This window comes from Alosa pseudoharengus, unplaced genomic scaffold, assembly GCF_046254945.1.
Source record: "Alosa pseudoharengus isolate Yale_2024_CS ecotype anadromous, Long Island Sound unplaced genomic scaffold, YU_APseudo_1.1 YU_APseudo_1.1_scf_4, whole genome shotgun sequence".
Classification (NCBI taxonomy): Eukaryota; Metazoa; Chordata; class Actinopteri; order Clupeiformes; family Clupeidae; genus Alosa; species Alosa pseudoharengus.
This window is the reverse complement of record NW_027468774.1, coordinates 41,430,886-41,453,217: the sequence shown is the minus strand read 5'-3', so window position 1 is coordinate 41,453,217 and position 22,332 is coordinate 41,430,886. Positions and strand designations below refer to the sequence as shown.

Here is a 22,332-nt window from a genome sequence, read left to right as displayed (position 1 = left end):
GTCTATAATATCTGTAATAACTAGTTTATTTTGTCTATTTCTATTCAATTGTGCCTTGTGTGTGTAGCGGATGGGACCCCACAGTCTCCCTTCAGGCAAATCCTTCCAAAGTGCAAACTAGCCAGAGACCTAAAGGAGGCCTATGACAGGTGTGACTGGGTTACAGTTGTTACATACTTAATTATTGATATGATTGATTGCATTGCATATTTTAAGTTACTTTTCTAAATGATTTTTTATTTTTTTTATTTTTATCAAACATCTTTAATATTTGTTTTATATATCTGTTAAGAACAGTTTGTATGGACTGTGCTATGCAGTTAAATTCTGATTTACTTAAGCTAGCTTAAAGAACTCGTTTGGGACAAAAGCGTCTGCTAAATGACACAAAGAGCTACATTTTGTGCTGGTTTGGTTTTCAGCCTCTGCACGACAGGTGTGGTCCGACTGCATATCAATAACTGGTTGGAGGTGAGCTTCTGTCTGCCTCATAAAATCCACCGGGTCGGGGGCAACCATATCCCGCCTGAGGCCCTGGAGAGCAGCCTCAAGGCCATCAGGTCAGTTGGATCAGTGCAGCTGAATCGTGTGTGTGTGTGTGTGTGTGTGTGTACTTTGAGAGGTGTTGGATTTATACCCCCTAGGGATCTGTACTCCTTCTCAGATCTCCGACACTCCACAGCACCACCTAGTGGCTGTCAGCAGGTCCTTCAGCCCCGTAATTGCAAAAAAGTGTGTGTGTGTGTGTGTGTGGTGTTTTTTGTGCTGCAGGCCGTACCATGCACTGCTGCTGCTGGACAATGAGAAGACCCTCTTGGCCCAGCTGCCTCTGGACTGCTCCCCAGCGCTGGTGCGTCTCGTCAAAACCTGCTCCGCGGTCAAAAACCTCCAGCAGCTCGCTCAGGACGCGGACCTGGCCCTCCTGCAGGTATACAGAGCTCTCACTACTCTGCCAGCACACACCTAGAACGGCCAAGCATTTGCCTATGTTTACATTTACATTGTTTTGAAATAATCACTGTGCTTCCTTTCAACAGGTCAAATGAATGTATATTCATTCATTTGACCTGTTGAAAGTAAGCACAGTGATTATTTCAAAACACTCTGCTACTGACAGAGTAAGGGCACATGTGTTAGGTAAGATCTTTATAATGAGTAGGCAACTTACTATATAGGAATTGTCATTGGTATATGATATTTGGGTGAAAGAATGAGTAATTTATTTTATTGTTAATGATTAGCACTGTTTTGTATCCATTAGGAAAAATGGCTAATGGTAAACAGGCACGTTTACATTAGCTGGTTAACCAGCAGTTGACTTTAACATGGAAAGCTAGCTAGCAACTAATGGATTGGTCAGTCAGTTTACGTATAGGCAATATGGGGACTTTTCAGAGTGTTTGTGGGCTGCACTGACATCTAGAGGTGGCAGAAAGAATTGCAGTTTTGAACAGACTACGGTCTAAGCTGTGAATGACTAGAACACACTGATTTGTGTGGTTATACAATTTGACCTGCGATTTAGGGGGACTGTGGCACAAACAGTAGCATCGCACTAATGGCCGTGTCCAAGTACCCATGGGGTCCTGGATTTGAATTCAACCTGCGATCATTTCTCGATCCCTCTCCAAGTCTCTCTCCAACTCATTTTCTGTAACTCTTCACTGGTCTTGTCCAAATGAAGGCAAAAATAAAGCCCCTAAATAATCGAAAAAGAACCTCTGCTATTTCATGCATATGTTTACCTACTTGTATTGTGTCATTATGTTCATCTGTGCCAGTTGTGTAGTGTAAATGTGATCTACTCTCATAAAGCTGAAGTTCTCATTGATTGCTCAGATACTGCCACCTAGTGGGCAAATAAACAAACTGAAATACAGCAGAACATGTAAGCACATCTTCAGAGATTTTCTCAGAAAGAGTACAGTCAGATAAACTGGACCTGAGGGAGATGAAGTGGAAACTCCAGGGCATCCAGTAGAAACAGCAGTTTATTACAGACACTTAAATATATTATCTAATAGAGTGTTATTTTGTTTTAGATCTTCCAGATAGCTGCACATCTGGTATACTGGGGCAAGGCGATCATTGTGTATCCTCTCTGTGAAAACAATGTCTACATGTTGTCCCCACATGCCAACATTCGCCTGTGAGTACGCTCTTCTGTCTGACCTAACGCTTTTAGTTACTGGCATTAATGAAACAATGGCATACATCGATAAAGCGGAAAACTGTGAATGTGAATGTAAATGTGAATGCAAATGTATGCCTTTTATAGACTGGTTGTGTAATATCGTTTAGATATACATTGTTGTTCAGCTTTGATGTTTCTTTCATATACTGTATTTACTTTCTGTATGTTCAGGCCTAACCTAGGCATGCAGCAGTCATTGAAAGCATATAATGGGCAAATGTGACCCCCCCCCCCCCCCTCTCCTCTGCTCACAGCTACTCCCCTCTGGCAGAGCAGTTTGCACAGCAGTTCCCTGGCCACGACCTGCCCTCCATGCTGGCTAAGTTCTCTCTGCCCATCTCCCTGTCTGAGTTCAGGAACCCTCTGGATGCCCCTATGCATGAGGTCAGTCCAGGAATATCCCTGACGGACAGTATCACTGTTGCCAACACAGCTACTGTAATGTGTCTAAATAAATCTTAAGCCTTGTGTATAAACATACATCCATACTTAATGTGTCCGCTGTAATGTATTTAAATGAATAATTGGGTATAAACATACCCTTTATCATGAAATCGCATTTACCATTCTCTGAAACAAATTTCTCCCTTGGGAGACCTAATAAAGTTAGCTTGACCTTAAAATGATCTTGAAAAAAAAGGTGGTTATTTGTTTGGTTGGTCCAGTATTTTCAAAACATTCTTAAAAAGCGAAGCAAGTGTTGTTTTGTCATCAAGTGGAGGGGAAAGCAAGCCTGCTATCAATCAGCTCGAGAGGCACTCGATTCAACTCATCACCAGATTTACTCTCCCCAGGCGAGCCAAGTCTAACCAGGACACGCCTCCATCTTGTCCCGTCTGTCTGCGCTACCTCCCCACCCCACCCCGACCCCCACCCTGACCCCCACGCCTCCATCTTGTCCCGTCTGTCTGCTCTACCACCCCACCCCACCCCGACCCCCACGCCTCCAGGCTCAGCTGATCCAGATGGTGGTGTGGATGCTGCAGCGTCGGCTGCTCATCCAGCTGCACACCTACGCCTGCCTGCTGGTGCCCCCCACTGAGGACGAGGAGCACGGCCTGAAGGAGGAAGAGCCCCTCCTGGCTGCACGGCTCGGAGGACGCAGCCTCAGCACGCCCAACGCCCTCAGCTTCGGCTCCCCCAGTAGGACCCCATCAATAGCTAACTAACTAGCTAACTATTCTTCCTACATATCATACACACACACACACACACACACACACATATATATATATATATACATATCTCTACTGTAGCTTGAATGTAAGTCGCTTTGGATAAAAGCGTCTGCTAAATGAATACATGTGAATGTAAACTAACTACCAGACTATGTATAGACCCTTTAATCTGTTCCTAGAGGGTTTCTAGTTGAAATGTTTACGTTTGATATGAAAATAAACTGGACTTAAGCGTAATGCTCAACAAAATGTCTACTTTGAACCACATGTTTGTAAAAGATCTTATATAAGATCTTTTGTTCTGGAATCGCACTGGGCGTGTGCTCTGCTGCAGGTCTCAGAAGTTAGAAAATAAACTGAAAGACTGAGTGTATGTGAAACTTTGTCCATCACACGCAATACTCTCCACAACTCTCCTGTGCTCCTGCAGCCAGCAGTGACGACATGACCCTGACCAGCCCCAGCATGGACAACTCCAGCTCCGAGCTGTTGCCTGGCAGCGACTCGCCCCTCAACAAGCGCATGACCGAGACGCTGTTGGCCAGCCTGACTGAGCAGGAGCGCCAGGGCATCCTCAGCGTGCCTGCCGCCCAGAGCCCTGAGGACCTGCGCATGTTCGCCAGGTAACGCCATGACCCCTCCTCCCAACCTCTCGCCCTTACTCCGTCCATCCAGGGGTGCATTCCCTGAACGTGTCAACTAGAAGAGAAAGTTCTAGGAAATGATCATCTCCATCTTTGAACATCATTGTGGTCCTTGTAACTTAACTAATGGGTAGACCAAGATGTTCACCTTGGTGTCAAAATTGGTGCTCAGAGGTTATACATGAGAAAGTGTATATAATATAGATATATACATGAGAAAGTTATAATATAGATATATACATGAGAAAGTGTATATAATATGATATGATTTTGATAGACTGGGACAACTGTCTTCTGACAGGCTGCTTCACTACTTCCGAGGGCACCACCACCTGGAGGAGATCATGTACAACGAGAACATGCGCCGCTCACAGCTAAAGACTCTCTTCGACAAGTTCCGCAGCGTGCTGGTGGTCACCAACCACGAGGATCCTGTCATCTCAATCTTTCAGTCTCCCCCAGAATGAAAGGACACAGACACACACACACCCTGGCATTTTTCAGATCAGTCCTCAAATCAGACACACACACACACAGATGCAAGCACACTCATTCCATTCCACAATAGACTTTTTGAATTCTCTAAATGCTGCTAACACTGTTGACTTACTCCGCCTTCTCCACCTTGCCTTCTGAATCAGGTAAAATATATTATTATATTGTATGATAATTTGCAACTGAAGGTCTTTATGATATATGAAGCCCAGAAAATGGTGTCTTAGTCAGGGGGGGGGGGGGATCTACTGTAAATAGTGTTGTGAACTCTGTATTCCCCCATTGCTAAACATTCATCTCAAACTTGTGTCTCGTCTTTATTAATAAATTATTGAATGGCCTTAATGGCCTTACAGTGGAGATTTCTTGTTTTTGTTATGTGTTGGCATTTTCAGTTATGGTACATTGATGTCTCAGAATTCATCATAGGCCATATAACCACCAGTACTGGTTGGCATGTATGGTTACGGTCGTGGTTCATGGCAGATGCTTTTGTCCAAAGTAAATAATAACAAACAATTTCATTAAACATGAACAACAGATATACATAGCACTTTATCAAGGCACCCCAAGTGCTTTACAGTAAAGAGGAACATCACTGACTAACACCAACGTGTAGCACTGGGTAATGCATGGGAGCCATTAATGTGCCAGAAGGTTCGTCAGCTTGGGGTGGAGAGTGAGGGAATGAATGAATGAGCCAGTTACACTGGGGGATTAAAGGGGCAGGTTGGGAATTTAGCCAGGACACCAGGGAACCCCCTACTCTTTTATTGTGATAAGTAACAATGGGACCCTTAATGACTACAGTGAGTTAGGACGGTTTAACACCTCATCAGAAGGATGGCATCTTCTACTGCAGTGTCCCCGTCACTGCACATAGGGATTGAAATTTTGACCAGAGGGAGAGTGCCACCTACTGGCCACCCACCAACATTGCAGCAACTTCATTTTCAAGGTCTCCCATCCAAATACTAACCAAGTGCACACCTGCTTAGCTTCAGTAATTCAGAGGGTATCCGTTGGTCTGGCTGCTGGCCAAAGAGAGGCTTGACTGTGACCTCGTGTTAATGAAGGGCCGAAACAGCAGACGCTCATCAGCGAACCGAAGTGAGCGAGAGTAGCTAGAAAGCTGTAGTGTGCGCTCCAGTAAGTGTAGGCCTATGCTGCATCCCACGTGACCACACACTGCCCTTGACAGTAACATGTCGTAATCTCCTGGGGCCTCATTTATAAAAGGGTTGCGTAGAAACCATCCTTCATCTGATCTTAGATCATTTCTGAAATGATCGTACGTGTGATTCAGAGAAAACGAACGTACGCACAAAAAAACGTGCGTACTCCACCCTTCCAGATGTGCCCATTATAAATCACAAATGAACGTCAACTTGTGCGCAGCCGGATGGTTTTAGGTCTCCGCCTTGTAAACACCCCCTCATCAATATCATTAGCATATGTTTTAATGAAATCAATGGCCTAAAAGCTGTAGCTTATGTAAAATTATATATTGAAAACATTGTATAGGCCTAGCATGCCATCTGATGTTAACTAGCCTATATGCGTCAGTTCGAATAGCTTACCTAATTATGTTTTTTCCAGCAAAGCTTTCTGGAAAGAGATCGTATGCATCCATGTCCATTGTCCTCTGTTCGCTTTCATTCCTTTTGCTTGCAGTAATGTGAATAATCAACATTTCGTATGTTTGTAAGTAAGCTAGGCCTACTTTGTAGAAAAAAAATGGGTAGGCCTAGCTAATGAAGGAAAGACCTCTAGGCCTATATAATCCTGTACGTTATGGTACAGTAGGCTACTGTACGTTTCCAATATGACCCAGGGTAATATGCTGATTTAGCCTACAAAACAGAGGACTAAATTATAAGCGTGATATGTCATGTAGGCTTCACGTTTCTTTTAGGGTATGCTATGTTTTTGCTGAAAAGTAGCCTACTCCGCCGGTCATTTTTCATTCATTCTGCATATCTTTGCTATCGTTTTCTTTCAATAATGTCCAATGGCTTAAACATTGTCCTTTATTGTTTGCTTTAGGCTTACCTTTATATTGCATCCTACATTATTCAACTCACGTATTGTCATCTGATCTTGGGCACTGCCAGTCAAAAAAGCAAACAGGTGCGCGCTCTGCACCTCTTTACGCAACACTAAATATGAAGATGCCCTGCTTTCAGAGGATAACTTCCGTCCCTTGGTTGTGTAGGCTATATATTATATAAAATATCTATAGCCTACATTGTATAGCTTACAGTCAAATATTACCTTTCTGTTACGAAGCTGGGAATAGGCCTATGAGCGCAAATTAGGATGTAGTGGAGGCTAAACGCGAGTAAACGCAGTTTATCCACCTCTGAAATTTCAGAAATAGAGTTTAGGCCTACCCACCTCTTATTAGAGTTTATCCACCTCTCAAAAACGTTTATTCACTTTTAACATTAAAAACTGTATGATCAAATACTATCCTATATTCCCAATACTGCACAATAACCTCCAAAATTATCAAACTGTTCGAATGCCTTTTTGAATGCCTTCCTCTCCTAAACGAGGGTAATTGGACATTTGATGGTCAATATTAGATTGGTGAGAACACTAAATATACTAGATCACCTGTAAGAATGTTTCAATTAGGCTATTCTATCGTAGGTCTTGGTGGTTTTTTTTTAGATATTGTGAAATAAGTATACGTCTTTTCACTTTCTTAAGGGGGCTATAGTTCTCATTAGCAGTTTTATGCCAAACCATGAAACATTAAGCTGCGTCCAAAAACGTCTTTAAAAATCTTCTGATATTGATCATGCATATGGCAAAGAAAGACATGAGATCGTTGGTCTTGGAATTTTGAAAATGCATCGCACTTGGACCTCAGATTACTTGCAGTACCCCGGTATTACCACAAAGAAATGGTTGTACGTCAAGTTTGAACCTGACGTGGAGATAAGCACTTTTCCACGTCAAAGACGGTCTTTATAAATCTGAGCGTTGGCATGGATTTGAGCGTACGCACGGTCTAAGATCAAATCTGTGCCTAAGAACGCTTTATAAATGAGGCCCCTGGTCCACTGACTGTATTGGAAGATAATGGAAGAGTATCAGATTGGCTCCTCTGGCTGAATTGAGATCTGCCCAAATGCCTGTACTTCTCAGCAGGTAATACTTGACACACACCATCCCTCTAGTTATGCTCCAAGAGATTCTGTAAAAAAAAAAGCTTCATAAATATTGGGAAAAAACTGCTGATGAAGACTGTAAACGGCTTATCTGGAATTGCTTAGTGTGAACGCCTGCACCTAGGAGAGACTATTTAGCCCCTATGTAGGCCCACGTAGCCTACAGTACCTTGCGTAGACCATAAAACAGCCCTATGCCTTTCTCACTTGCTTTGCTGCCTTTTAACCTGCATTACTCGTGACATCATTTATCTGGCAGTCACATGCTGGAGTATTACATACTGGTAACTTTACAAGACCAAAAGAAAGACTGCAAACCATTAAGGAGACTAATTGTGAATATGCTCTGTTATAATGGTAATATGGTCACAGACAATTCTGGTCCAAATATGAGGTTTTGAAAAACTACAGATTATTCTAAAGTCGTGAGCAACACCTCAACAGAAGACAATAATGAAATGAGCAAACCAGAGACACGTCCGCTTTTCTCTAAGGTTTTTATTTTTTGCCTTGTACAACACGACTGGCAGAGAGAAGTGCAACAAACGACAGAAGACTAGAGCTTTCATTAGTTTTTTTTAAAAGCCTGGAATAGAGTGAAATGGGGGAAAAGGGTGAGAAGGAATGGAGGCTCTCTCAATGTGAGTAAGTTAATGCTCCCGCAGATATCTACAGTTACAGCCCCCCTCTGCCCCCTTCAGGACTGGAGAGGGACAGCATGGAGGAGAAGGACAGCGAAAAGCAAGCAAGATTTAAGACAGAAAAGGAATAAAAGAGAGTGCAACTAGCTAACGATTAGCAGCCAGCTTGCTACAAAGCCAGCATCTTTCCCGTTGATTCTGATCCCCTCCCACCACCAAAAATTCCATTTAGTCACTATATTACAAGCTTTTTACAACTTCAAAAGAGATCAATAGCTATTACTACCATATTGCCTTACATGTAGGCCTAGTGTAAATATACTTTTTTTTGTTTCGTATGATTAGTGTTTATTTTCTTACAAATCACGTACCGACAAGTTACAGTAGATCTGTATAAGGCATACCACCAGAAACAAGGAGGTGGGAGGGAGTGATGTAGGATGCAAAGCTGTAAGCATTTTTGGATTTATTTTTTTGTTGTTTTTGTTTTCTTGGTAGGGGTTTTGGGGAGGATGGTGGTGGACAAGGGGTTAATTGTCATGGTACAGTATACAGATTACAGGGCAAACGCACACTTGATCACAGGCCAGGAACCACAGGTATAGGAACAAGCCTTATGGAATGGTTCACCATCCTGTCTCCTCCTCCTGCAAGTACACCTACTCCTATACGTGCTGGGTTGCTGACTTACAGGTTGGAGGGCAAAGGATTATCTCCCAATAATAACACTGATGCCATCTTAACTTCCTTTTCTCCCAAAGGTCTGAATCAGTGTTTATGTAAACCAAGAAATGAACTGAAACTGAAACTAGTGCGTTAGACTTCCACAGAGTTCAATAAAGTTAACAACAAAGAGAGGAGGAAAACCTGTTTGGATAACCCTTCATTTAACCTAATGTAGTTTAAAGGTGCTCTAAGCGATGGTAAAGTCACATCTGTTGATGTTCAAACAAAACAGAGAGCTAGCTCGCTACTCCCTCCCATGCAATTGAAACTCTCCTATATGCGCATCTCGTCGGTGATAACAGTTTGTTATGTTTTTATGGTCCAGGCTGGACCAAGTTGTTTTTGTTGCCGTTTTTGGAGCCTGGGCTGTCCACAGACGTGTTTTTTACAGTGTATTCAGGGTACAGGCAGCTAGTGGATGGTGAGGTGATGTTTGCTGTATGTGACAGAAAATGTTTTAGCTTAGAAACCGTGTAACATCGCTTAGAGCACCTTTAACTGTATCCTTAATGTTTTTATACGCAGCACGAAATCTGCATCTGTCTGCATCAGTTTAAAGCATATAGAATCATTAAACATCTCCATGCTGCCAATAAAAAAAGGCAAGATTCTCAGTGCTGGGAGAAAAAAATAATAACAAGACTTTCATGATTCATGGTTCAAAGAATTTTGGATAATTAAAGGAATGACATGCAACCTGCTATGACAAAAAAAGAAATACTGGATTTTCTGTTCAAATCCAAACCACTGTGTTGACCTGCAGTTTCAACAATGGTCAGAAGATTACAGGTTAATGCTTCGCCCCTCTTTAGCACAGCACTGCACATAAGCAGCAGCTGCTCCACCCAAATGCCCCTTTCCCATTCTCTCAGGTAAAACAGCCACCTGGTCAGCATGGGGTCTTTCCATTATACACCAATACAGTAATTCACTTGGACTTGTACTGCCTTTTGGACGAGCGCCAAGCCATGCATTTACAGTATGTGTAGATATAGACTGCTACCAGTAAGAGTAGCAATTGAAACACTAGAGTTCTCTCTGCGTACACAAAGCATATTGAACAGGTGATCCAAGACGCGCTGTCTTGGCCTATCTGGCACAATTGGGATCATGCAAACTTGCCTGATTCTGTGAATATGGATTTAAAAAAAAAAAACTAAAAAAAAACTAAAAAAAAATCATCATACATGTACAAAATGGCGCTTGGAAGCACATGCTGATGGTTTGGAGTAACATATTGATTGACTGGTATCTGTTTGGGCAAATAAAACCGGTGACCGGTGCCTTACTGTTGTGCATCCCAAATACTTGCTCATTTTCTGGGAGTCTGTGTACCATACCACTACACAGTCAGCCCTTGACCCTTTTGCTTAAATGCGCTCCAGTTTTTACAGACATGCATGCAGAGTCCATGGGTAAAGGTGTGGTCTGCCGTTGAATGAGTGGCCGGGTAAACAACCTGTTCCAGTTGGGATTTTGCTTCCGTTGGCACTTTTTCGTAGTCTTCTCAGAGAACATGGTCTCAAAAAGTGCCCTCCTCATGTTGATCCACAAGAAGAGGTTAGAGTGTCTTTGAGAGGTTCAGGCCAATTTGACCAAGCATTCTTCAAGCATTAATGGAATAATAATGCCCTCTCTGTCCACCAGGGGGTACTCCTCTCCCCTGTCCTTCCAATACTCTGCCACCAGGTGGCAGCAGTTACAAGTCTCTGTCAGCCTCTCAGTATGAAAGTCTTTAAGTTCTTCAGTTTCCCTGATGACTGACACGTTCACAGTGCATAATCTTCAAAATCTTTCACTAAACATCTTCACAACAACTTAAACAAAGAGACAAAACTATAATCCATGGCTTGGAATGGTGCTTCTACCACCTTAAGCCTTCCAAAGGCTAGGACTGGTAGCTACCACACAAATTTAGCCTGCAACTCAGGCTAGCATTAGTGTTACTTGGTAAACATCTCTTGTTAAGGATGCCCCAACATCAGGTAAGACTGCCATGTCAAAAAGGGCAAACAACACAAAGGTAAGTAAAACAATAAAGGAATCGTTGGCCTTTGTCTCTCCCTCTTCAAAAACATATCTCTACACCACCAAAATCACATGAACAGATGGAGTTGTGCATCTTTTCCATCTGTGATATCTTTGTCTCTCCCTGTGGAGGTCCTCAGCTCTGGCGGGTGCTCAAGTGGGCTGATGTGATTAAAGGGGATGGAGACCAGAGTGCATTCTGGGAGTTTGAGTGTTTGCATGAGGTGGAATGCTGTCTGGTTAGGACATGTATGTTAAGAAGACACAGCCATGAGTGAGTAATGTGAGTGTGTTTTGCAGATTAGTTATCACTATGACTGTGTAGATATGTGTGTGTGTGTGTGTATGTGTGTGTGAGAAAGTGAGAGACTGTTGTCTTCTGGTCAGCAGGTGTTCACAGTGTTCACCTCCCCACAGGAGGAAGAGGCGGCGCTCCTCTCATCACTGTCAATAAAAATACATACACGTCAATCACACTGCAATGCCAGTCACACACACATCAATCACACTGACATGCCAGTCACACACACGTCAATCACACTGACATGCCAGTCACACACGTCAATCACACTGACATGCCAGTCACACAAACTTTATCCAACATAAACACTAGTCATATTGATGCTAAAGATTTTGTGGATTGCGCTACAAAACTATCAGCTTCTGTAGCACCAATGCCATGAGCAAAAAAAGTTAACATAACATACAGCCCTGTATGCTATATTGTATGCGCATGCAGACGCACACACACACACACACACACACACACACACACACACACACACACACACACACACACACACACACACACACACACACACACACACACACACACGTGCGCGCGCGAGCACGCACGCAGAGCTGCGGAAGCTCACCTCTGTTGGCTTTGCTGGGGTAAATCTTGGTGAAGTGCCTGTACTCCTCTGGAGGGGGAAAGTCATCCAGAGGGTGGAAGGAATACTTAGATTCAAAGTCATCTGCGAGAGAGTTGCAGAGTTGAAGGAGAGAGGGGAAAAAAGAGAAAGAAAGAATCGAACAAAGAAAGAAAGAAAGAAAGAAAAAAAGAAACAGTAAAAATGGAAAGATCCATTAAATCAGCATCCTACCCGTTTTTCCAAATTGCCTACCCTGCTACGTATTTTGTCTTAGATTTCGCTATCGGGTGTTGTAGGATATATTGACAGCACTATAACTTTTACAAAAGACCAGAAAACAATATTAAGACATTTGTGGAGAAGAAGGATGGTTTGTGTGTTCTTCCTACAGCTCATGGTAAGCTATTTCGTTGCTCTGATTGGTTAGGTCTATCCAATTGAGTGCAGAGGCCCTCGGGCAAAACAGTGGAAGCCAGGAATTGAATCCACAACTTTTCAGGCTACTGCATGCTAGCCCACCTCCTTAGCCACTGTGCTACCACAATTTCCCTCGGATGCTGCACGACGCAACATTCTATCTCCCGCCTGTTGCTGCATAGTGCAGCATTGAATCTCCCGCTGGTTGCTGAGTAGCGCAGCTAGTGTTGCACGGTGTATTGATACTAAAAAGGTATCGCGATGCCTTCACGCAAAAAACGATACGATTTCAGACGTTTTTAGAATCGATACTTTATTAAAATAATAATGTTCTGTGTCTGTGTGAACTGCTGTTCTCACTGCTCCTTTCACGCATCTAGGCAAGTGGGCGTGTCAAGCAGGCAGCTCTGAGTGAGTGAGTGCGCAGCCAACGTCATAGTTCTTTGCCGACAGTTCTAGGCCTTGTGGATAAAACAAAAGGTGCAGTGAAATCTACAACTATTTCGGATATCCAAGCCATCAGGTACACAAAGTCATTTAAAAGCAGTAGGCTACGCATGGAACTTGGCAAAACACCTCGCAGACATATCCCAACATTTTTAAAGAGTTCAAAGAACGACAGGTTAACGAATATGCTATAGAAAACACGACTACATGGTTAGTGCCAAGTTCTTCTCTTATGTTTTAGTCTAGCCTAAGTGAAACAAGTATGGTTCTCTGGGATAAAGCGAACCTTCCTTCATCAATGAATTTTGACGAGACATAACGAGCTGTAATCATTTTGACGAGACATAACGAGCTGTAATCATAGGGTGCTAACGTGATGAAAGAGCAATGTTCACGCCAGAATAACATTACCATAACTTGTAAACGATCTATTTCATGTTCGGTCAGTAGCCTACTACTGGTAATATTTGTCATGGCATGTAGACTGCAATTTGTTCAATAATTATTGCCCAGATGTAGGATAGGCTACCCGAAATGCGCTAATTAAAGCCCACAGCATAATACCACCAAAGCGTGTTGAGTCCTAATAATAATAGCGGCGTATTGTTACAGTACGTGCTAGCAAATCATGTTATCAAAGAAATAGACGTAATGTAGTAATGCACACAGATATATTGCAACAGGTAATGGTGTAGGCCTATCTGACGAAGACCTGAGTGGTTGGAACGTCGTACTTGTACACTGGGCGCAAAGAAGACTATCCTCACATTTTCCCCTTTGCAACTGTCAAAGAAATCCCATGAACACGGGAAGGCCTAGGGTAGCCTATACAGTACATCAGATGGCCTAAAGATTAGGCCCCTCTGCATAGCATTCAGTGATTTGCATGCAGTAATTTGAACACTGACCTTGATCTAGCCTAGTTTGGCTATTTAAAGCTACTTTATTGCCAAAACACAACACAATGTAAATTAACTATAACAAACAATAAAGGACTTAATCACAGAAATTAGGCCTACTATTTTACTGACTATAAAAAAATAATCATTATGTAGGAAGTTTAGAAGTTTAGAACCCAGAATTGACCTACACACTACAAAAGTGCACCAAATTCAACACAAATGACTCAATACACTTGGAGGAGGTATGAGTCCTTTCTTCTCCAGATATCTTAGGATTTCGCCGTAGTATCGTTTTAGTATCGAGCATCGTGATATTTATGACAGGTATCGTATCGAAGTCATAATTTTGGTATCGTGACAACACTAAGCGCAGCATGCTTTTTATTTCATGTTTCTAGGTGTACAGAGGCTTAGATATTAAGGTTTTGGTAGACGTTAACAATTCTTAGTATTTTTTCAGAAAACCCTCAGGAAATAAGGTTGTATAGTCTAGAATGCCATAGGATTCTATAGGCGTTTTTTGCAGGCATATTAGGAGTAAATGGGTTAAGCAACGAGTATACTTCTGCACATATGGCTATGTTGTATGGTCATACGGTGGTGCGTACCAGCGTGCCCTTCTCCCATCTACTGGATTGGCATAGTACTACACATCCAGTTTTACAAAGGCAATACGCAAGACCCGTACGGACACAAAATGTGGCCATAAGGACCAGCTGTCTGTCGAATTTTGGGTCATCCGTTTAGTGCATAGACTGCATCCGTAGAAGTATACAGTACTTGGGCCTTTACCCCCGTAGGAGAAGACAAGGACACAAGCTGAGGAGGAGTGGGCAGAAGAGGCCCATTGGGACATAGCCCCATAACAAGGCCCTTCACAGAGAAAATGACATGCCTGACCAGAGACTTCAAGCTTTATCCCAGCTGGCTGGGGACCAGTGCTACCCAACTCACACACTGTGGAGGCTGGAAGGAGCTCAAGCCCTGACTTGGCTGAATAGCTCCTCACGTGGCTCATGGAGAGAGAAAAACAACACAAGGAGCAGTCTCTCTCTGGAGGCCCACTGTGTGCTGCTCTACCGACAGGTCCGCTAACCCCAGGGGAAAGATTTATAAGCCAGAGCAGGACTGTGGCGTTGCTGTGGAAATCTCCACCTCCCTCGACAGAAAATCAAATGTTTGAACGGCTGCTGCCACAATGCTGAAATGCCCTTCAATGCATTGGAAATGATTGACAGGGGTCTGTCTTTTCCAGACTTGTGGCCTCACAGCTTTACACATATACACATATTAAAGTCTACACATACGAGTCTAGTATAAAACCCCTAAATTGTCAGTTGATGGTCAGTGCTCCCATGACGTTCAACAGACAGTGACATCCAGAGGTCCACGCAAGACACTCATGTGAACTCCCTCAACACACTCACTGTAAACCATATCATTCAGGGCCAGATGCCACACACTGTATATAATAATAATATCAATAATAAAATATCAAATAAATGCACAGCCTTGCCCCCCCCCCCCACACACACACAGTTAATTAGGAAATCAGAGTGTGTTGGGTCAGATGGAGAGATGTAGAGAGGGCAGACTGACATTGATGCCATGATGTGGTGAATGAGAGAGAGACTAAGAGATGTGGGTGACATGAGGAGGCCGTGAGCGCAAACTCACCTACGAAGGAGCGGGGGGTGGAGGTGTGTCCATTTCGGATGGGCGGGGGAGGGGGCGGGGGCCCGGCAGGGGTGCGGGAGGGAGGAGGGGGAGGCTTGCCTCGACCAGGAGCTTCGGGGGTACCGCCGTGGGTCCGGTACGGGGGCGGCGGGGGAGGGGCTTCTCGGCCATTCCGCGGCGGCTGCCCAGGCACGGGAGGGGCTATACACAGAATGACACACACACACACACACAAAACAAAGTAAACCACACACACACACACACACACACACACACACACACACACACACACACAAAAGGCATTAATAAACATACACACAGAATGACACACACACACACAAAACAAAGTAAACCTCACACACACACACACAAAAGGCATTAATAAACATACACACAGAATGACACACACACACAAAACAAAGTAAACCCCACACACACACACACAAAAGGCATTAATAAACATACACACAGAGGATACACATGTCCATACACCAAAACAAAGAAAATCGTTAGTGGCAGTGCCAGCTTATCAAATGACGAAATACATTATGCTAGCAAATGTCTCCCTACAGAGAGAGAAATAGCATCAGAGATAGGGGTGGGCGATATATATCGTCTGCGATAATATCGTGATTGTTGTTTTAACGATGTGCAAATTGACATTATCGAGTATTTAAATTACTTATGGGGAAAAAACACTCGAAATCACGCACTGAAGACTCATACATTCCCAGGAGGTAGGCTATGCGGGAGAAGTGCAGCAGAGCAAGTGTCACGTGATCACTACTGTCCCAACGTTGTCCCACGCACGCCTAATGTTTATTTTGTGCAGCAAGAGTAGCCTACTTGGGATTTTATGCGGCTACTTCTGTTCAAGTAGCATTGATGAGACAGTCACGTTTTGTCCTACATGGTATTATATGGAGAGAAAACATTAGACTTTGGGTATTTTAATAGTCAGTTGTAAACAAATAACTATTCTCATGTAACTCTTTTGTAAATCGACTGAAGTTCGCTCTAAATATCTACGTTTACCGATTATGCTAACCCTTAGCATCTCTATGGGATTTCTCATACATTAGCCATAAGCTAACACATTAGTTTCTATTCTGTAACTTGGAATGCTAACCTACGTGATTGCTCTAAAACAAAACATATAAGGAAATAACTGAGATGTAGGCTACTCTGTTGGTCTGCTCTTATTTTACAGTGAATCCAATGTAAAGGTTTGAAAGGAACTTCAGCTTCAGACTTTCTCTTGGGAAACTGCCTATTCATCTTCTCTAATGTAGCTGGCTAGACCATGTCATTGCCACACACACAAGTGGGGGCAGAATTGGAAATGTGTCATAGAGTGACAATGCATTGGTTGATTTGGTTAAAAAGTCACAGGTTACAGTAGGTTATTGGTTATTATTGTAATGATGCTATTAACAAATAATGAGCTGTAAAGTAACTCAGACTTTAACAAAAACATTTTTTTAAAGGATATCGACTAATTATCGTTATCGTCAAAATCACAAAAAATATCGAGATATTATTTTTTGTCCATATCGCCCACCCCTAATCAGAGAGCAGGAGAGAGATGGGGAGAAGAGGGCTCGCTCCAGTGGGCTCCTACCTGCCCCTCGGCCAGGAGGGTCTCGCACAGGAGGTGGGGGCCGACCACCCGGCGGAGAGGGCGAGGGGGGTGGCGGGGGTGCGTGGGCACGTGTAGGGGTGTGCCCGGCGGAGGACGGCTTCTTGCTGAGAGAGTTGTGCCTCTGAGGCAGCTCGGGGGCCCCCTCGCTGCCCGGGCTCGAAGGCCCGTTGACCATACCCTGGCGGTACGGAGGAGGCGGGGGGGCCAGCGAGGAAGAGGAGGAGGAGGAGGAGGTGGAGGACGAGGAGCCCCCTGTGGGAGGTCGGCGGTTGTTGACCGGGGAGGGCGGAGGCTTCACGGGTGGTGGCGGTGGCGGGGGGGCACTTTCACGGCCAGGGGCGGGCGAGGAGCCCCGCTGCCCTGGTGTCGGGGGCAGGGGCTTCTCACGGTTGTAGGAGGAAGGAGACGAGGAGGAGGAAGAGGTGGGAGTGGCTGCCTTGGGTGGGGGTGGTGCGTTGCCGCGGCGAGACATGGGCGGGGGTGGCGGTGGGGCCGAGCTGCTGTGCTTCATCCCGGTGGAGGAGGATGAGGGGCTACCACCACTAACCGGGCGGGACAAGTCAGGCAGCGAGGGCCGCTGGGACCGAGACTGCTCGGGGGGCGACGAAGACCCTGGAGACTGCTGCTGCGAGGAACTGTCGCTGTCATCGTGGCGACCGGGAGGGCGGGGCGCCATGGGACGAGAGCCAGGCTGCAGTGCTGACCGACCAACAGAACCATCTGGGAAGCACAGGATTCATTAAGATGGACAAAGGGGTTCATTAAGATGACCAAATGGATTAAACAAGCCACCATAGTCTTTACACTATTAGCTACCACACAAACCATTTTGGTCCTTTGACAATGACAGACAAAACACAACTTTCAAGCTCATTATATGTGGAGAGCTCAAATATTGAGATGACAAAATATTGTATTTGAAGAAAAATAATAATAATAGATATCAAATGCTTTCAAAGACCAGTTAAAACCAATCTTAATGTCACTCTTTTTGCACTTCTTTCCAAATTTAGAGCCCTGTGGAAAATCAATGAGCATGCCGTACGGACTTTGAATGGTTCAGCAGTCATACTGAAAACAAATGTGTCATGTTTTGGCTGGCTATGAATAATACTTTTCATATATATATATATATATATACACAAACATTGCTTCCCAGATAATGTGTTTCAGGTTGTAAAACTGAATATCAAGAGCTAACAATAATATGAAGACATAGGATTTGACAGAAATATTTCACAGGCCTTGGTTTTGGGACCCAATCATGATATAGACAAGGTTTGAATGCACAAATAAAACACTAACATCTAGGGCCCTAATGGTCTAAACTAAAGCTTGGGTCTTACTAAAGCTTGCTGAATAACTATGCAAATTCTATTTGCAAATGTAATACCACAAGAAAGACTCTAAGCATAAACAGCGGTGGGTCAGCTAAAAGCTGTCCCATGCTACATGATGTCATTAGTTCATGCACGAGAACTTTGCTCATAGACTGACATTGCACTTTGCCTAGCATTCTTTCCCATTCTTTCACACAAACATACGTCACAGACCACTTGGAGGTGCAAACAATAACAGAGCTGACGTTGATTTGACCATCAGTTAACTTCGAAACAGGCATTTTTCTTTGGATAGAAAATAGCAATACATCATAGGAGTGATTAACATCAAAAAATCTAGACTGGAGTAACTCAACATTTGACACCTCCAATGTGTTTAGTGTTTTAAAGAGGTTAAATAGCCCGCTATAGTTACAAAATTCATAGCCAAAGAGCCAGAAGTGAACACACATGGATAGCTATAAAACTGTGCTTTCATTATACAACTAAACAAACACTTTTATAACCCTGGAGCCAGCTTCTTACTATGTGATCTCAATGGCAATGCAGCGTTTGTTTTTTACCTCCAACAGCATGGCGTACCTGGTTACGCCCTGGTTACCTCCCAAAAACGCCCACAAATGCCTGTATGTTCGTGTGAAAGAATAGGGGAGTTCGACTTGCGGCAGATCTGTGCAGATCTGACTTGATGTGATGCATGCTGGGTTGAACACAATGCATACTGGGATGGACGCAATGCATACTGGTTAGAAATTCTGTCCGACTTCTGTCAGCCGGGGAGGGACTTACCACCGTGACACCATGTCACATGGCCTTAAAATATCGCGGGAGTCTTAGCCTGCAGACAGATCTTGCAGTTGCCTTCCACGAGCTGCACGAGCTGAAACACGCCCTCATGACGTCAGTTCAAAGACGTGATAGGGCCATTTTGGAGGAATGTCCTCATGACGATTATGACTAGAGGCTCATGCTGCTTCCTTATGTTGGAATATGCGAAAATAAACAGAAATCGAAGGGATACCTTCTTATACGTGATTTCTGCAACAATGGTAGGCTAGCCTACTGAAAACGTTTGGATATTCTGTTATTTTCTGCTGTTGGCTAAATAGATAGACACACATATAGGGGAAACACTTGATATTGAATGTATGTGCTACAATGCAGGCCTGTTAACTGTATGACAACAGTGGTTTATTTAAACTACATCATAAGAATTTATTTCGTCAGTCATCATGCTCATTTTAATGAGTAAGAATGAAAGTTCTGCTGTGTTTATTGCAAACAACATTCCGCGATATCTCCCGCGATGTCTCCCGCGAGTCACGTCAGGCAGACTGTAGCCTTTCTGTCCGGGATGAGCTGCCCTCTGTTGTAGCTCCTCCCGGCTAGGCTCTGAAGATCACGTTTACGTAGTAAGCCAGACCAAGTCAGACTCAGCCGAAGTCAAACAAGCCTAATAGCAGTATAGTAGGCACTTGCCTCCGACTGGTCGCAGCTTTGGCACGCCTCCTTGGAAGAGCCCGCCCACTGGCTGCACGGCACCTGACACACCCCCTGGACTGGCACTGCTTCCGCCCCCACCCCCTCCTTTGGGCTCTGTGGAGGACACAAATACACGAGCACATGTACATATGCCAATAACCATTAAACTACCAAACTCAAATGAAATCGTTGCTTTTTTTTCTGTGACAGGGATGGCTTTCTTGTAAGCACTACAATAAGGTGATATACAACAAAGTCTTCATAACTGTGGTGAACTGATCTCAGGTGTGTAAATCTGACAAAAGCACTGATGATGAAAATGATCATTACATTAAAATGCATGATACATTTATTTTCTTATTATTAATAATCTAACTTTCCAAATGCCTTGTAAATATATGTTTGGAAAAAGGTTTATACTTGTTCTAGAATCCTCAATATGTATTTATGTTAACAGCTTACTCTCGATGACGGGTGCACTCCGATCATTGACAACAGCAACCTTCTTCAGGTTAGTTCCTTTGCAGATGTCGGTCAAAAGAGCATTACGTCCCTTGGTCTCATCTTTGTTCAGTTTGGGTGGGGTTGTGTTGGCCTGGCAAAACAGAGGTGCAAGGTTTTTTTTTTTGAGCATAGGAAAATCACCAAGGCAAAGCCCACAGGCCCATGGTTTAATTCCCACTAAATGTCAGAAACACGGGTTATATCTTCACTACGCTGTACAATTTGTAGGTTAGTAAATGGAGAAGTGGCTACTGGAGAAGCAGCTACGATGGTTAGTTAATGGAGAGGAAGCTACGATGCACAAATCTTTTTCAAGAGACCACTGAGCGTGCATCTGTCACACCATTCAATATTCATCAATCACAGTGTTAATCATGAGTTTAGCTGTACATACTAGGTTACACATGATTATTTAACTGACAAGGGGACAGTAAGCTTACCTGACTGAACGTGGGAGGAGGAGGTGGTCCTCCAGGTGGTGGAGGGGGAGGGGGAGGGATCGGCATCTTAGCCCTCACAGCAGGCTGTGTGTGCACTCTCAGATACACATTAAGATGGGCTCACCTGTAAACACCACCAAAACACCCGATGTCATCTAGTGCATAAGTAAATTCTTTTGGATTCAATCCGATTAATTGGTGCAGGATATATAGCTGCTTAATTAACACATCATGCCGCACGAAGCACAACACCGCACCCAAGCCTACACTTGCTAACGCTACTAGTACAGAGTAATACACAGTATAAACAGTTAACAGAAAATATCGCTGACATTATTTGGCACTCTTACTCACTCTTAACTGATCTGACATGCAACTCTTACCCACTGCCTACGCCATTGAGAAGCGATGTATGTTGCTAAGAATGCTAGTTACGGCTGGGGTACTAAACTATTAACCATTATTACGGCGTTTGCTAGCAAAGTAAATAAGACGTCACGTTCAAGTTAGCTGTTAGCTGGCTATCGGTTGGCTCGCAATCTAACGTTAGCTATCAACAGTGGGCCAAACTGACGGAATATCTAGCCGAACCAAACTAATCGGTGATAACGCATACTTGCCTAGAAGGAGTGCAGGGGCAATGTGATCAGATAAGATGTCTATAGTCCTTGTATCATCTATGGTTCTCCGACTTGCCATATAAACAAACGTCTCCAGCTGCTCATCTCATACATTACAGGTAGCAAGCAACTTTAGTTAGCGAGCGAAAGCTAGCTTATGTTATGGTGCGCTAACATTAAACCGCCTCAGCCTGCGATAATGCCATCTGTGTTGTTACATATGTATACCAAGTAGTCTTTTGTGGTGTGGCGTGGATCAATTTGACGTGTGAATGACAATATTACCTGTTTATTTTAGATATCAATCATACCACTGACAGTCGAGATTCCACCCTGGCATCGTATCACGACTTCAGATGAAGCGAAAAGCCTCGATTTCAGAACACCACAAGAGTTCAAGACATTGTTTCCGGGTCACCTCATTCGTTTACAAAGTCAAAATAAAAGTTGTTGTAGGTTAGCCAGCTAGTCAAAATAAAGAAGGTAGCCTAATAGAAAGGCAATATTTTCTTAGATGTTCTGTGTGGTTTTGACTCCCAATAGTCAGACATGAAGGTAGCACATATAGCACAGATTAAAACAAATAGTTATAGTGGATGGAATCCACTATCTTGAAATCTCCTGGCTTTTTCTTCTTCTTATAACCTTTTCTTTTTACCTTTTCAAGAATGAATGCGACTCTAACCGCTTAATGTACAGACATGTTGAAATAACCGTTGTGTAGGTCTGGAGTTGGACAAGAGAGTTATTATTTCAGATTTTTAAAAAAGTTTATTCTTTTTGAGAAATAGGGGATTAAAAATGTTAAAAAGCTCTTTTCACCCCCAGAGACTTGAATGGAGGCTGTGATGTCATAATAAAGTCAGCTGCGCGGGCTAGTCAGAACACTGGCACAGGTGTC

The 22,332-nt window shown here is 43.6% G+C and overlaps 2 protein-coding genes across 3 annotated transcripts in view; one reads left to right on the top strand and one right to left on the bottom strand.

The window, feature by feature from the left end:
- Nucleotides 1-4,870, top strand: part of nprl3 (NPR3-like, GATOR1 complex subunit) — a 31,266-nt gene extending 26,396 nt beyond the window's left edge. For both annotated transcript variants that reach the window (XM_076266336.1, XM_076266335.1), the window contains 8 exons: nucleotides 68-149; nucleotides 423-560; nucleotides 772-928; nucleotides 2,043-2,149; nucleotides 2,449-2,578; nucleotides 3,145-3,337; nucleotides 3,803-3,995; nucleotides 4,318-4,870. In XM_076266336.1, the coding sequence (XP_076122451.1) occupies nucleotides 68-149; nucleotides 423-560; nucleotides 772-928; nucleotides 2,043-2,149; nucleotides 2,449-2,578; nucleotides 3,145-3,337; nucleotides 3,803-3,995; nucleotides 4,318-4,483 (1,166 nt within the window). In that variant the 3' untranslated portion in view covers nucleotides 4,484-4,870. The remainder of the gene's footprint in view (nucleotides 1-67; nucleotides 150-422; nucleotides 561-771; nucleotides 929-2,042; nucleotides 2,150-2,448; nucleotides 2,579-3,144; nucleotides 3,338-3,802; nucleotides 3,996-4,317) is intronic.
- Nucleotides 4,871-10,549: 5,679 nt separating this feature from the next.
- Nucleotides 10,550-21,805, bottom strand: wipf2b (WAS/WASL interacting protein family, member 2b). The gene is made up of 8 exons (XM_076266334.1): nucleotides 21,717-21,805; nucleotides 20,812-20,935; nucleotides 20,330-20,462; nucleotides 19,865-19,981; nucleotides 17,025-17,765; nucleotides 15,404-15,604; nucleotides 11,961-12,062; nucleotides 10,550-11,529 (listed from the first exon to the last, which is right to left on the bottom strand). Exons 2-8 carry the CDS (start codon nucleotides 20,875-20,877, stop codon nucleotides 11,489-11,491), a joined length of 1,401 nt encoding a protein of 466 aa, XP_076122449.1. The 5' UTR covers nucleotides 20,878-20,935; nucleotides 21,717-21,805; the 3' UTR covers nucleotides 10,550-11,488.
- Nucleotides 21,806-22,332: the final 527 nt, after the last annotated feature.